We start from the raw sequence: 15526 nt of genomic DNA, 5'->3' as shown, positions 1-15526 counted from the left end.
TATTGGCTTAATTTAAATTAAATCACAATTTTAATTAAAATTAAATTAAAATCAAAATCATTGTCGAAACCAAATTGAAATTAAAACCGGCCCACGCTTCGGTTTAGATTTCTCCCATCATCAGATCGGAACCGCCCGGCAGCACTCTCTTAGTAGAGCCAATAAGAATCCATCAATGTTTTAAAGTTCAAATCTGCCAAGGAAAAGTCCAAACATACCCGACATGCAACCAAACAGCAAAAAAAAAAAAAAAAAAAAACCTACAACAAACATATTTAATTTTTTTTTTATTTTAAAAAATATATTATATTTTTATTTTATTTAATTTTTGATCCTTACTATATTTTAGGTATTTAATTTAATTTTATTCAATTGTTGCAATTTAAAAATCATAATAATATATTAATTAATATTTTATTATTCATAAATAAAAATTATTTTTAATTTTTTATTTTATCTAAAATTATTTATTATATTTAAAAAATTAAAAAAAATTAATTATTTTTTCTAATATTACTCTGAATCTCTATAAAATATAATAAATATTTATATAATATTTTAAAATTAATATTATTATCTATTTCTTAATTAAATCAATTATTTATCATATTAATGTTTATTTTTTTAATTTTTTTAAAAAATAATTAAATAAATTATTAATATTTTTTTATAAAAATTAAATTATTTAATTTTTTTAATTATTGTAAAAATTTTAAATATAATTATTTTTTATAAACAAATAAAGTATATTTTTTAAAATAATAAAATTAAATAATTAATTTTAATAAACTAAAAGAACTTAACATTAATTATCCCAAACATAAATTTTCTTTTTGCAGGTGGAGAATAAAGGGGACCAGACGCGTAGGTCCCACAGCAAGCGTTTTGTTTTGTAAAGCGTAATAATAATAATAATAATATTTGTATTCAATCTATTCGGCCATGTGAACAAAGGTGGGTCCAACTTGGCTGTTGTCCACAATGGCAAATTCCCAAATAACCTTCAAACTTCTCGAATCTAAAGAGCGCGCACTCTCTCTCTCTCTCTCTCTCTCTCTCTAAATTATCTATTTCTTAAAATACTCAAAAAAAAAAAAAATTTTGCTGTTCCGTGAAAAATGTCAGCTCCTACTCCCACGTCTCCGCCGTCGACTAACACCACCGCGCCTCCTCCGTCTACCAATACTACCGCTCCTCCGCCAGCCACCCCTGCTGCCCCTCCACCCGCCACTCCGGCTGCTCCTCCTCCATCTACTCCAGCAGCTCCTCCTCCTGCTACCCCGTCAGCTCCACCACCCGCCACTCCTGCAGCTCCTCCACCTGCTACCCCATCAGCTCCACCACCCGCCACTCCTGCAGCTCCTCCACCTGCCACCCCATCAGCTCCTCCACCTGCCACTCCATCCCCTCCTGCTACCCCATCAGCTCCGTCACCTGCCACTCCATCCCCTCCTGCTACGTCCTCACCACCACCAACATCATCCTCCCCGCCTCCGCCTCCGCCTCGTTCTCCTCCTTCACTCTCTCCACCAGTCCCTTCACCGCCCACTTCTACCTCTCCCTCGCCGCCTTCATCAACTCCCTCTCCTCCATCTCCTCCTTCCTCTACGCCGTCTCCTCCTGCGACTTCTGGGAACCCGTCGACGCCTGCGACTAGGAGTCCTACCCCACCTTCTTCTGCTAATGCGCCGCCGTCGAGTTCATCGGAGATATCGACGGGGCTGGTAGTGGGGATAGCTATTGGAGGAGTGGCAATTCTGTTAGTTTTGAGTTTGTTGTGCCTTTGTTGCAGGAAGAAGAGGAGGAGACGTGATGATGAGACTACGTACTATGTTCCTCCACCTCCTCCTGGGCCGAAAGGTGGGATTTTTATTTATTTTGGAGATTTTGGGTTCTTGGGATTTGGGATTTTTTTGTTGTTGTTGTTATAAAGATTAGACTTTTGATCTCGTCTCATTAATGGTAAAAAGAAAGATTTTTGTTTACAAGTCAGTATTTTTGCTTTTATTTTATATAATATTTTCGATAAAAATTGGTGATCACTCCTGAATGCATGCTGTAACAAGTTTGGAGTTAGAATTGTTGATATATGAGGCATTTGGAAGTGGCTCAACAATGAAGATGATACCTGAGATAAGGATAGTTTCGAATTAGTAGTCAATAGAGTATCACAGAATACACCATAGAAAATGAAGAAAAAAGATGAGTTTCCAATCATCTGTTAATGGATTTTTCCTTTGGACTAATTTTTAGTCTTATTTTAGGCCTCCTCATTTGTGGCATATGCATTTCGCATACTACCAGAAACATGATAAGGCGGATGGTTTGGTTGATTTTTATGTTTCACGTACTCGTTTTAATTGCTAACCTCGAGTTAAATGGCTAATAAAGCTTCCATTTTATGGTGATTGTTATAGATGGCCCCTATGGTGGCCAACAGCAGCATTGGCAACAAAATGCACCCCCACCACCGGATCGAGTTTTCACAGCAATGCCAAAACCTAATCCTCCTCCACCAGTTGCATCAAGGCCCCCACATCCTCCAGACCGCGTTTCGATGCCTCCACCACCTTTCATGAGTAGCAGTGGTGGCTCTAGTTCCAATTATTCTGGGTCTGAAAATCCGCTTCCGCCACCTTCGCCAGGCATTGCTTTGGGATTCTCAAAGAGCACTTTTACCTACGAGGAATTAGCAAGGGCCACAGATGGTTTCTCAGATGCTAACCTCCTTGGTCAAGGTGGTTTTGGGTATGTGCACAAAGGAGTCCTTCCTAATGGAAAAGAAGTAGCTGTCAAGCAGCTAAAAACTGGAAGTGGACAAGGAGAGCGTGAATTTCAGGCAGAAATTGAAATTATTAGTAGAGTGCATCACAAACATCTTGTTTCATTGGTTGGATATTGCATTACTGGGTCTCAGAGACTGCTTGTTTATGAGTTTGTTCCAAACAACACTTTGGAGTTTCACTTACATGGTATGTTTGAATTTGCAGTATTAAATAAATTGTTTATGTGAAAGATTTGGCTGGAACACATATGTTAGCTGTTTTTAAATCATGGCATGGTAAATTGTCTCTGATGCTGTTGCTTTCCTTACTTTGATTTTTCAGTGCCTCCCTCCTTTTTCATTTTTAATTGGTTTCAAATTGCAGTGTTGATTTCTGTATAATCCCATCATATTTCATATCAATGTAACTAATTGACAAATGTGACATTATAATTTTGAGCTGATGTTCCATACCTTGGGCATCTTGATCTGATATAGACTACACATTGCAGGAAGGGGTCGACCTACAATGGATTGGCCTACTAGACTCAAAATTGCTTTGGGGTCTGCAAAAGGACTTGCATATCTTCATGAAGATTGTAAGTTCTACTGTTTCCCTCCCCCCTACACCCACCAAAAAATGTGGTTTGTAGTGTAATTTTATATAGATGTATTAATTCACTGATTATCCAAATTCTCTCTTTTTTTACCCCAGGCCACCCTAAGATCATTCATCGTGATATCAAGGCGGCTAATATACTATTGGATTTCAAATTTGAGGCAAAGGTACTTGCAGCATTGACTTTTGGTGTGATATTTAATAAACAGGCATGAAAAGTTTTAAAAAGAATTATATATCTGATTACTCAGATTTGATTTATTTAACTAAAATTGTTGCTGAATTTATTTCGAATCTCATTTAAATCCATTTGGTCCATTTCTACTTCTACTCACAGTTCATTATTGCTATTGGGATGATAAATCTGATTATTCTTTTTCCCTTTTGCTTAGGTTGCAGATTTTGGACTAGCAAAGTTCTCTTCTGATGCTAATACACATGTCTCCACCAGGGTGATGGGAACCTTTGGGTGAGACCAATTCCTGTTATATTCTTGAAATCTGATGCTTAGTATTCTAGTATTGATTGTTGATAGTTGTCTGAGGTGAACTTGAGGATGACCTGGGTTTCTTGCTTTTCCAAAAGTGTCAAATAAGACTATTCTGTTTCTGCACATCTTGCTTTCCTCGGGACTTGTTTAAACATCTTGAATTTGTGAACAAATGTAATAATGTATTCAGCTCTAGTATTTGTCTTGTATATGTCTGCGGCTTACTTAAATACTGAAACTCAGCTGCATTAGTCTATAGCTGATGTGTTAGGGTAGACCATTTTTATTCTATGTCTTTGTTTTGGTTCTCATTATTGTAAGGGGGGTATTTGTTGAATGTTATGATAACGGCTATTTGGCTAGTCTAGTTGTCTTGATCTATTGCTTGGATTTGTGAGCTTTGTGTGCCTTTCCAGGTTATATCACTTTGATTGGCAGTTAATATTTGAAGTACTTATTGTTCATGTACTTTACATAGTTGCATGTTTACCATCCAGGTATCTGGCTCCTGAATATGCATCAAGTGGGAAGCTAACAGATAAATCTGATGTGTTCTCTTTTGGGGTCATGCTTCTGGAGTTGATTACTGGATGTAGGCCTGTTGACTCGACTCAGTCTTTTATGGAGGACAGTTTGGTGGACTGGGTGAGTTATACCTTTGTCTACATGTAAACACAGAACAGACAAAAAAACACACAAGCACATAAATGCATTGGCAAGTGTGTGCACACAAATGCAAATACAAAGTGATAGATGGGTTAAAATCATGAGCATACCTGAAATGGTATTTATGTTTTACTGTAGGCGAGGCCTTTACTCACACGGGCTCTAGAAGATGGAAACTTTGATACTCTGGCGGATCCAAAACTGCAAAGTAGTTATGACCACAATGAGATGGCTTGCATGGTTGCTTGTGCTGCTGCTTGTGTGCGTCATTCAGCACGGCGTCGTCCACGCATGAGTCAGGTAATCATAACAGAATTAAAAGTTAAATTTCAACTTTCAGGTTTGAATTAAAAGCTTGCCAGATGAGTTTGAATTGACTTTGGCACTTCGAAATGTTATAAATGTCATTTCAATTTATGTCGGTGATAGAAATTGTAAGAATCTTATCAGCATGTTTTATGCACATTTAGACAGGAACTAGATCAATTTCTAGATCTACTTGACTTGTAACTACTTGATCTCAATTGCATGAATGGGCTAATACTTGTTGGTAAATGTTATGTAATTATGTGTTTTAGATATGGTTGGTGTTTGCCTGACAGTACGAGGCTCTTCTTCTTCTTCTTCCTTTTTTTTTTTTTGTTTAATTTTTTGTGTGTGAGTGTGTGATTTGGGGTTTAAGCTCCATGAGTCTGATGAAGCAAAAGTTTGAATGAGCGCATCTTGTTTGACAGCCCTAATTGGTATGTATTCAACTGAGCAGGTAGTCCGAGCTCTTGAAGGAGACGGTGCTCTCTCTGATCTTAATGAAGGAATGAGACCTGGACAAAGCAGTGTGTACAGCTATGGTAGTTCAGACTATGACACTAGCCAATACAATGAAGATTTGAAAAAATTCAGGAAGATGGCATTAGGAAGCCAGGAGTATGGTGCCAGTAGTGAATACAGTGGACCAACCAGTGAATATGGTTTGTATCCATCTGGCTCAAGCAGTGAAGGCCAGAATACACGAGAAATGGAAATGGGAAAGATGAAGAGAAACAGCCAAGGTTTTAGTGGAAGCTCTAGACAAGTTGACAACTGAAGCCTAAATTTTTCTGTAAAGAACCAGCCTCCGTTTTCTCATACTCTCGCATAGATGTCACAATGATTGCAAGAATGGCATTTACAATTTCTTTTACCCCTTATTTTGAAATTATAAGTTTTAATTTGTATTCAATAGTGCTTTTATACAAGAAAATAATGAAATGACATGGTTGATTCTTTTATTCTTTCCTTAAATGTTTATACCAATTTGTTGGAAAAAAAGACCTATTTTGTTGGCCACTTTTGCTTCTTTCTTGTAGGACTTGATTGTTATTGTCTATATGCTTGAATTGTGGTTTACCAATTAGGTTGGCTTTTGTAGAAGCATGGATGGTCGTAGGTGTTTTAGAGTTGCTTTTGCAAGCATTCAGGCAGTTGTGTGCCAGAAAACATTTATCCTTCTCCTCTCGTGTTTTGTAAAGCTGTTTTCAAGCCCTTTATGCGTTTGGATCAAGCTATGTTGGTAACTAGGCAGCTTCAAGTGTTATTCCAGACGACGACACACCAACCTACTTCAGTCAACACAGCAAGTAGGCTTACTAATAGCCGGAGTCTTGGCAGCTTCTTGAAACTGTGCCCCAGGCTAAAAACCCGTCTCTTCTAATATGTAGACACGTAGATGTAGTGTGCGTGCGTGTTTTTTTTTTTTTTTTTCTCTTTTTTCGGGTGTTCATTTGGCTGCTCAAAAATGAAATCTCATAGTTCTAGTGAGTTAAAAACTCATTGGTATCTGTAATGTTAAAATGGCATGCCTTACAAAGTCAAACAAACAGTGTATTTGCTGGAGAGGAAAATGGCCGGCTGACGCTGCTTTTTGGCTTTTCTTGTGTAGGACTTTCTTCTTGCGATTTTTATAAATGTGTGAGAAAGCTAGTTGGCTGTGGACCTGGCCAACTTCCAGTCATGATTTCTATCCCACCAGGCTACAGCCTTGTAAAGGAAGGCGTGCACATGGTTATGTTAAATAAACTAGTCATCGTTAGGGGAACTTTCTTGTGTTGTTGCAGGCCTGCTGCAAAGCTGCCAAGTTTAAGAAGTCCAGAGCCCCCCAAAACCCTTAACTCAAGAGGACTGAAATCTTGAATGCTGTGTTAACTGAAGTAGGTTGGTGTGTTAAATAAACCAGGATTTTGAAGTCATTTTTGAATATATGAAATCTTGTATTTGAATTTTAGTTAAAGCAGAATAAACTTTAAAAAAAATACATATTATTATATTATGAAGACTATCTATTTAGTGAAAAATAATTTATATATAAAAAATATTTTTTATAAAAAAATATTTTTTTATTTAGTTATAATATTAAACTAGTGGTATGTTTTTTGTCTAGCTTTATCTATATTGTTGAGTGCTTTAAGTGAGTGTAAATCCTGATAATTTGGTATGATTTTGATTCCTAAAATTGAGGATTTGAGACTGGACTTAGGTCTTTCAATCTCAAATTTGATTCGATTCTGATATTAACTCAATTTAATAGTTTATTATTATTTGTTAAAATCAATTCGAATTGAATAATAATAATAATAATAATAATAATAATAATTTGTCCTGTTTCGGCTCTGACCGTTAGTTGTTAGTCCTGAAATGATCATCCAAATGATTTCGGTCGTTCAATCGAATCACTTCATATATTTTTTATTTTGATTGAAAAAAAAGGGTACATTAAATAATCTAAAGAAGTTACAAGAAGTATAGTCTTCCTGTTTTTGTAACACAGAATCCAAATTTAGCTTTCGAATCCAATAATGGCTTCTCGGAGACGGATGCTTCTTAAAGTCATTATCCTCGGTGATAGCGGGTCAGTCAGTGCCTTCCTTTTCTTTTTATTGAATGTTTGTTTTTAATGTTTCTGTTATTTTGTTTGGTTACCCAGAAAATTAATAGGAAAGTTTATTTGAAATTTGAAATTTTAAGAAATTTATGTTCATTCTTCTTGTAAATGAGTACTGAATCTGTACCACATAATTGGATCAGTTAATATCATTTTTAAATAATTATCATAACAATATACTACTCTGTGGCATAGACGAATAATAATCTTTGGAGCAAGTTTGGCTGTTTGTTCATTGAGAAAATTGAGGAACTAAAGGGAAAGAAATCAGTCTTAACTGTTTGGATTAGCTATTTGCTTATTTTATCTGATGATTCTTGACAGGGTTGGGAAGACATCTCTCATGAATCAGTATCCTGAATTTGGGGATGCATATTTCATATTTGTTTAGTAATAATTGTATTTAAAGACTTCCGTTTTGCACTTTGTGTGGTGTTTAGCCTTAAACTAAGCTTTTAGGTATGTGAATCGCAAGTTCAGTAATCAGTACAAAGCAACAATTGGGGCTGATTTCTTGACTAAAGAAGTTCAGTTTGAGGATAGGCTTTTTACATTGCAGGTCTTCTCTAATCTTTGATTCCAAATTGGGTATCTTCATTATTTGTTTATTGTTGGGGATCTACATTTGGTTTAGTTTTCTATGTGTTAAATATGTATTTACATAACTGAAGGAACTGCACAGCTCAAGCAGAAAGAAGTATTGAAAATTTACACATTCTCTTTCTCTCTCTCTCTCTCCTGACTTAGTGAAGAGAACCTTAGAAAAGGCTGACTCTATCCCACTGTGTAAACTTTCAGATATGGGACACAGCTGGGCAGGAAAGATTTCAAAGCCTTGGAGTGGCATTTTACCGTGGGGCAGACTGTTGTGTTCTTGTCTATGATGTGAATGTAATGAAATCATTTGAAAACCTTAACAACTGGCGAGAGGAGTTTCTGATTCAGGTATGATTAATGCCATTATCATGAGACAATCTCTTATTCCATCTTATCACTTTTTTTTCCCTGTTAATATTCAGGCCAGCCCTTCTGATCCTGAAAACTTCCCATTTGTTGTACTGGGGAACAAGATAGATGTCGATGGTGGCAATAGCCGTGTGGTAAGACGAGTTTCTCTCCTAGCATGCTCTTGCCTTTATTTGGAAATATAGAATGTTGTCTCAAGCCTTCTGAAATAACACTTGAAATTTATTTGTAGTATTAAAAGGGAACAAATGATATAAACAGGCTCTGTGAGGATAGATTTTGTGGTAAAAGAAATAAACAATTATATGCTTTATATCGTTTTGGGTGTATTTTTTTTTATGATCATTAATTAATAGCTAGATTAAGTCAAGCTACCTTCTTTAAGGCATGATTTAATCAGAAATAGGAGTATTTCATTTGTTATTTTATTGGAATATCTTTATTGTTGTCATTATTTTTGTCCAGGATCTGTGAGGTATATCATGGCTTTATAATTCCAACTTGCAGGTATCTGAGAAGAAAGCAAAGGCATGGTGTGCCTCCAAGGGAGATATTCCTTATTTCGAAACTTCTGCAAAGGAGGGTTTCAATGTAGAAGCTGCTTTCCAGTGTATTGCCAAGAATGCTCTCAAAAATGAACCAGAAGAAGAAATGTGAGTATTTCTGAATTTGCTTTAAAAGTTTTATGCTGGATTAAGATTCATCTCTCTCCTATAGGCCCAATACATGATCACTATTAATTCTTGGAACTGTGAGCTAGTTTTGGTGCATATGGAAGCCAGATTTCATTGCATTGTTGTTGTCAATGGATATTCTTGTTTCAACTTGCCTTTTCTCCCTCAGCAGTTCCTAAACTTGCTTTTTCTCTTTCCTGCCCTTCTTTTCCCTTTGTGCTTGTCTCTTCTTTTTTCTTTCTTAAGGCTATAGTCTGAACACCTTAATTAGCCAAGCCAAGGAAGTTTTGAGATATAAGGCAGGTTGAGCTCATGTGAATACCCTCCCGCCATTGAATTGTTGTACACTTCACCTACTGGCTACTCTTGGGCCAAAAAACTGCTCATGTTCTTTTTCACAAGTCCTTGCGAATATTTGTAATTGATTACTTATCTGGTTTGTTATACACATTTCATGGCTTTTCACCTTGTTTCAGTTATAAACAGATTCTATGGAATTTTAATGTGTTGGCAAATACCATTATTTTTAGCCAGCATTTAGAGAGAGAGAGAGAGAGAGAGAGAGAGAATGTACAGGCTTGAGAACACCAAAAATTTGCACCTTGTCTTGTTCCTGTCTTTGCTAACTATTTCTGCAGCTGGTTTTCTCATGCAAACTTATCTGAGATGCTAATTTAAACGTCTTTTGTTCATCAATGATGAAGTTACCTTCCGGAGACCATTGATGTGGCGGGTGGACGGCAACAAAGATCAGCAGGCTGTGAATGTTAAAATATTTCTCTTCAATGGGGTTCTTTTATTGGAAGTTGACAGTGGCAGGCCAAACAATGTACTCTATTTGCCGTGCAGCAACAAGCGAAGGAAGGCTGTTCAGTCTTCATGTATATTACCACTTACCAGTGCCTAAAAGAAAGAATTCAACAATATATCTGTTTTATCTCATTTTCTCCATATGTTTGTTTTCAACTTGGTTTCTTCTCTGGATTCTGATGGTTTATGTATTGAGTTATTGATTTGATATCTGATCTTTGGTAATCTAGACCTTGTGCAAAAATGTCTAATTTTCTTTCATACCCTATACAGGCTGAGAACTTGCATCGAGTTATTTATCCTCAATCTGAACTCTTCTCATTGAAAAGAACCTCTAATCCAAATTCCATGCATGAAACCTTTTTGCGATTATTAATTACTTTTAAGTATAAAAATAATAGAAAGATTTTGCATGCAATTATGCCAACTGAATCCAAAAGATTTTGCATTTCAGAAATTATGGTTAATTATACTTCATTTATTCAAAATTCAACACAAAAATATTGTAAACCTATCGCATAATGCTTAGGATAGTTTCAAAGATGTAACAAAATGCCCCCAACAAATAAAGGGCATGACCGTGTTTTCCATTTCATTAAGGACTTGTGGGGCTAAATTAAGTCCAACACTTCACAATTAGAAAGCAATTAATTCATTCCCAAATCCAAATTTCTAAAACTGCTGTTGGCACTTCAGTTGTTTGTAATTCTTTCGGTGTTGGTGTCACAAATATTTGTTGTGAACTTGTCAATATAAACTCAGAAGGGAAAGAAGATACAACAGGTTGAGAAGGTATTCATAATCTGCCCTGACCTTCTCGTTCCTTCAAAGGCCGAAATGACGTGAACCACTGCTTCCAAGGGGCATCTTTTTGTTGCTCGATCCATGACAAGAAAGCACTGTCTAACAAGCAGAACATATTGACATAGAGGAGTTGGTACCTCACTGGCACATACCGGAAATTTGCAATCTGAACTATTGGCCATACACCACCCTCCAAAATCAAGGCAGGAAGGAAATCCCTCTTCAAATCTTCCTTCACTTGAGGCACACTCTTGCCAGTGGAAAACCCCATGTAAGTGAAGAACACAAACAAATCAAAAGGGCCAAAGATTATGCCATCAGCTGCCACTTTAGTAGCAACAAATCGCACAGACTTTGGTTGCAGTTGAAGCCTCATCCTTATAAGCCTATCCAAGCCTTCATACCTGTGAGAGAAAAAGTTCATATGCTAAGACAAAAGCCTTGATCCTCTAGTACTTGCTTGTGCATGAATCTCAATTCTGATGTCAGTATTTTACTCTGCATACTAAACTCTTTGTCCTTCTTAGTTTCAGTTCCTTGATACATTTTAATCACCGGCCCTCTAGGAGTACTCAATCTAAATCTTGAACTTCATGTATAATATAAGGCCATACCAAACTGCACACATCCAATATTAAATAAATGCAGTCTATATATTAATGCAAGGCAATTTATGGCATACCATATGCATGGTTTCATGTCAACAAAATGAGGAAATATTTCCACCTCTAACATTGCATGGAAAAGAAATGGCAAAAAATGAAATGCTTCTCACAAATTTAGATGTTTGAAATCACTACTGGTGAAATTCATATACATTCAAGTTTCCATTTCTGATCTGTTATATCTAGAATCAGAAATGGGTACTCTCTCCTCGCAATAAGGTGACAACGGCTTCATAGCCAGAACTCAAAATACCATTTCCAAGCAATAAATTGATTTGATTCAATAATGTCAAACCATATTTTCCCCAAAAGAATACCGCCTTTAGTAGCTGCATATGCAGTAGCAAACAAAATCAGATGAAATGACCTTTAAAAAAAGGGAAAACACAAACCAAAAGTGGCCAACTGGACCAACAAAGCCAAAGCCAAACAGACTAGTGATAGATACACGTTTCCAATTGACTTTGAATTCTGCTTCTACATCCTGCTTCATGACAAACAGATAATAAAATTGCTAGTTCAGAGGAACTGGTCAATACACAAAAAAAAAAAAATTTAGTTATGTTCAAAGCATGACAAGCCAAAGAGTGGGTTCTATGACAGCATCAATTTAAAGAAAAAGTCGGTGTTAAATACAAGGAAAAAAAACTAATATAAAATGAAGTGAACCAAATATTAATTAGCGTCCCCCTACACCAACTTTTTAATTTAATCCACTGAAATTCTAAAAATTGATATGCAATCTTATGATGAGATTGATCATTATGTGTTGATCATGATGCAAAGGTTTTGATCTGGATTTTGAGTAAAATTGATCCTGTTACTAGATCTCTGACACATCCTTTTTTTTTTCTTCTTCCATAATGGCGTGATTGACAGCTGACTTATGTTGCCAAACCAGAAGATAATAGATCAGAAGAAGTTAGCAATTGAAATGAACAGGGAACTATTCCTTGAATAATTGCGGCCACAAGCACAGAAAGGGGATGCTAAATGGAATAGGACCAAGAATAGTCAATCTATTCTCAAAAGTCCCTTTCCTACAAGATATATCCAGTTTTATAAAAATTCATAGGGCATTTAAGGTTAGATTACCTTATTTTCCTGTTCTTATTAATATTAAGCAGAAGCAATGCATTTTTCCATCCAAGAATCAACTGACATCAAATTTTACATGGATCCCTTTCTAACATTTTAGAATTCAGACTCAAGGTCTGCCATGAAGATCAGACATATCTTCAGTTTTTGATCCATAATCAAGGAGTTATTATATAAGAACTGTGTTTAGTGTCAACTTCATTGCTATTTATTAGGAGTAAAAGGCCAATGACATCATTAAGTATAGAAAGCAGGGTAGAATCAAAGGCAATAAGCTTGCAACAAAAACTGCCATTGCTACGGCAGATCTACACTCTAATTATTTCTCTTGACGCCATTCCAAATTTACTAGATTGATTTCATCCAAAGAATTAGGCCACAAGAAGATGCACTCTCTTGGAGTTAGTTTCAAGTCAAGATATATCTTGAAAATGATATTGAAACTCAAATCTATTTCCTGCAGACAATAGAGATGTGCCCTTAACTATCAAGTAAACTATGCAAAAATGCATATGAACTTCACTGAGTTCATTGTGACCATAAAACCATGAATTCCAGTAATGGTGATAGAGATGCACACTCAACATGTTGTGTTGGTCCTGATTGCAGGAAACAAGAAAAACCAACAAGGGGACAACAAAAAGGACCATAATAAAAATGTTGCTGTTTTTCTTTTTTCAATTTTCATTGAAAAACGGATGCACAGTTACATGTATTGAATTGGGTTGCCCCCATTAACATAATCGCCACAATCTCAAATTACAATCATCAATGATGCTGAGGAAAAGGGAATCACTATTGCTAAATCTGGTAATTAGAAAAACATCATCTCTTCTTCACACCATCAGCTCCCATAGCATCAGTGATGATGATGGTGCCCCTGTCCTGTGTTTGTCTTATTTCCAAATTATGGATATGTAGAGTGCGGCCATTATAGAAATATGAAGCATCATTAGGTGCAGTAGGAATCAGTCAATGGAAAGCATCATTACAGAAATAGGCAATGACGTTCAATTCACAAGTGATAAAACTACTCAATGGAAAGCATTGGTGCCCAAATACACCAAAAACCAACAGCATCTGAAGAACAAGGAATCAGCATAAGATTCCCAATAAAGAAGGAAACTTTCCAGGCAATTGAAAGAGCAAGCTAACTAAAAGTTCAATAATAATATCCAAACAGTAGCACTTTATATATAGAGCAAGCACATCTAAATGAAGAAGGAAAATTAAAAAGCAATAAAATTGGTCCAAACTCTCATAGGAATATAATCAAAATACGTGGGTTGCAAGAAGCCCATGGAAAAGGACGGGGCAAAATATAAAAACACGAGTTTCAAATAAATCAAGAAAATCGAGGATGCCCAACACAGAGAACAATGTATTAAAGGTAACTGAAGGATAGTGAACTTACAGAATTGTTGAGACGGCTGAGTGCGGTTGAGTGAGTGATGTATTGAGCACCAATATCACCAATGCCCCAGAGAATCCCTGAGCTAATGATTTGGGTCTTCACTGGATGAACAGATAGGCAGTGCTGGTACCATTTCCATAGCTTCAGCATCTTATCACACAGACAAAAAGAGAGAGAGAGACAAAGAGGGACGGAGGAGAGATTATCTTAGGAATCCATGTCCTACTGTTAACCGATTTGGCAGAAAGTCTGACTTGGGCATCTCATTGATTTCATAAAACTTGGATTTCTCACGTCTGCCTTTTTTTTCTTAATTTTTCTTTTGAATGCACTTGTTTGGCAGTTCGGTTTTTCAGCCCGGTGAGGACTGAAGAAGTGGTGCGGTGTAGCCCGTAACATTTATTAAATTAAAATTTACGTTCATTTTAAATTTAATTTTTTTTTTAAAAATCTGATCATTATTACTAAAAATGTTTAAATCTGTTTAATTTTATAATTTTAATTAATAATTTATATAAAGATATTTTTTTATTAACAAATTATTTTTAATAAATTTAATAATATTATAAATATTTAAATTTTATTTATTTAAAATAAAATATATATATCTATAAATATTATTATAAAAAATATATTTTATATTTAATTAATTATTTATATAAACATGTCATAACGAATACTGAATATATAAAATTTAAAAATAATATTAATATTATTTCTTAAATTTAAATATATACTATCTAAATATTCAACTTATTATTATCCCTAGGTGGATAACATTCCTTTTTTAATCCTTCTTAACATCATTAACATAGTTAATAAATATATATTTTTAATAATATTAAATAAAATTTTAATAGAAAATCCTTATAATTTTATTAAAAATATAAGAGTTAATTATTAAAAACATTTTGAAATTTGTCAATTTGTTAATTAAATTCTAAAATTTACATAATTACCCTTCTTAACATCACTAACATAGTTAATAAATATATATTTTTAATAATATTAAATAAAATTTTAATAGAAAATCCTTATAATTTTATTAAAAATATAAGAGTTAATTATTAAAAAAATTTTGAAATTTGTCAATTTGTTAATTAAATTCTAAAATTTGCATAATTACCAATTAAACTCTCACATTTGATTGATATCTCAAATTGACTCGACTATCAATAAACTTTTAGTATACTTAAATGAGAATTTCACATTAACTGTCATATCATCACGGAAAGAGTCACATTATAAATCCCAAATCAGATTTAATTGCCAAAAAAATCATAAATTTTGTCAATTTTTATAATTAAATATTGCAATTTATATAATTGTCCATTAAATCCTCACATTTGATTAATATCTTAAATTGATCAGATCGTTAATAAACTATTAATATATGGTGCTTGGCAGGTAATTATAATAGTTTTTATTTTGACTATTTCGATTGAGAGCTGTATTTTATAAGTTTATTGATAACTGATATTAATGAATAATTGATTTAGGGGAATGATTTTTTTTTTTCCATTGATTTGATTCACCTTATAATGGTAGGGAGAAGGAGCTACTTACACATTTACTTCAATAAATAAATGCTCTTAAGGAGAAAGTTACAGAGTTGTAAGAGATTTACAATAAAATTATT

General features: G+C 34.7%; 3 protein-coding genes across 4 annotated transcripts; 2 read left to right on the top strand and 1 right to left on the bottom strand.

Moving 5' to 3' along the window:
- The first annotated feature begins 1040 nt into the window (after window positions 1-1040).
- On the top strand, window positions 1041-5807 carry LOC110636158 (proline-rich receptor-like protein kinase PERK1). Its single transcript, XM_021785721.2, has 8 exons — window positions 1041-1860; window positions 2418-2972; window positions 3277-3363; window positions 3480-3550; window positions 3776-3852; window positions 4371-4518; window positions 4678-4839; window positions 5303-5807. The coding sequence occupies exons 1-8, from the start codon at window positions 1119-1121 to the stop codon at window positions 5621-5623; spliced, it is 2163 nt and encodes a 720-aa protein (XP_021641413.2). The 5' UTR covers window positions 1041-1118; the 3' UTR covers window positions 5624-5807.
- A 1403-nt stretch (window positions 5808-7210) lies between these two features.
- Window positions 7211-10135, top strand: LOC110636136 (ras-related protein Rab7). Its single transcript, XM_021785691.2, has 7 exons — window positions 7211-7423; window positions 7781-7807; window positions 7916-8015; window positions 8255-8401; window positions 8476-8556; window positions 8930-9075; window positions 9801-10135. The coding sequence occupies exons 1-7, from the start codon at window positions 7371-7373 to the stop codon at window positions 9865-9867; spliced, it is 621 nt and encodes a 206-aa protein (XP_021641383.2). The 5' UTR covers window positions 7211-7370; the 3' UTR covers window positions 9868-10135.
- A 316-nt stretch (window positions 10136-10451) lies between these two features.
- LOC110636170 (uncharacterized) lies at window positions 10452-14257 on the bottom strand. 2 transcript variants are annotated; one of them, XM_021785735.2, is made up of 3 exons: window positions 13888-14257; window positions 11768-11862; window positions 10452-11114 (listed from the first exon to the last, which is right to left on the bottom strand). In XM_021785735.2, the coding sequence occupies exons 1-3, from the start codon at window positions 14035-14037 to the stop codon at window positions 10703-10705; spliced, it is 657 nt and encodes a 218-aa protein (XP_021641427.2). In that variant the 5' UTR covers window positions 14038-14257; the 3' UTR covers window positions 10452-10702. The 2 variants fall into 2 exon arrangements, with proteins under 2 accessions (XP_021641427.2, XP_021641428.2); XM_021785736.2 differs by having other exon boundaries at window positions 11768-11859.
- Between the last annotated feature and the right edge of the window lie 1269 nt (window positions 14258-15526).

The sequence above is a fragment of the Hevea brasiliensis genome, chromosome 4, assembly GCF_030052815.1.
Source record: "Hevea brasiliensis isolate MT/VB/25A 57/8 chromosome 4, ASM3005281v1, whole genome shotgun sequence".
Lineage (NCBI taxonomy): Eukaryota > Viridiplantae > Streptophyta > Magnoliopsida > Malpighiales > Euphorbiaceae > Hevea > Hevea brasiliensis.
The sequence above is the reverse complement of the archived record's forward strand: the minus strand, read 5'-3'. Positions and strand labels throughout refer to the sequence as shown.

Excerpts from the sequence above, each read along its gene's own strand:
- LOC110636158 (XM_021785721.2), top strand. The coding sequence starts at position 1,119 with ATGTCAGCTCCTACTCCCACGTCTCCGCCGTCGACTAACACCACCGCG. Across the intron at positions 1,861-2,417 it reads ACCTCCTCCTGGGCCGAAAG|ATGGCCCCTATGGTGGCCAA; the intron begins GTGGGATTTTTA and ends TGATTGTTATAG. Across the intron at positions 4,519-4,677 it reads AGGACAGTTTGGTGGACTGG|GCGAGGCCTTTACTCACACG; the intron begins GTGAGTTATACC and ends GTTTTACTGTAG.
- LOC110636136 (XM_021785691.2), top strand. The coding sequence starts at position 7,371 with ATGGCTTCTCGGAGACGGATGCTTCTTAAAGTCATTATCCTCGGTGAT. Across the intron at positions 8,557-8,929 it reads ATGGTGGCAATAGCCGTGTG|GTATCTGAGAAGAAAGCAAA; the intron begins GTAAGACGAGTT and ends TCCAACTTGCAG. Across the intron at positions 9,076-9,800 it reads AATGAACCAGAAGAAGAAAT|TTACCTTCCGGAGACCATTG; the intron begins GTGAGTATTTCT and ends TCAATGATGAAG.
- LOC110636170 (XM_021785735.2), bottom strand. The coding sequence starts at position 14,037 with ATGCTGAAGCTATGGAAATGGTACCAGCACTGCCTATCTGTTCATCCA. Across the intron at positions 11,863-13,887 it reads TCAGCCGTCTCAACAATTCT|CAGGATGTAGAAGCAGAATT; the intron begins GTAAGTTCACTA and ends TTTGTCATGAAG. Across the intron at positions 11,115-11,767 it reads GGTCCAGTTGGCCACTTTTG|GTATGAAGGCTTGGATAGGC; the intron begins GTTTGTGTTTTC and ends TTTCTCTCACAG.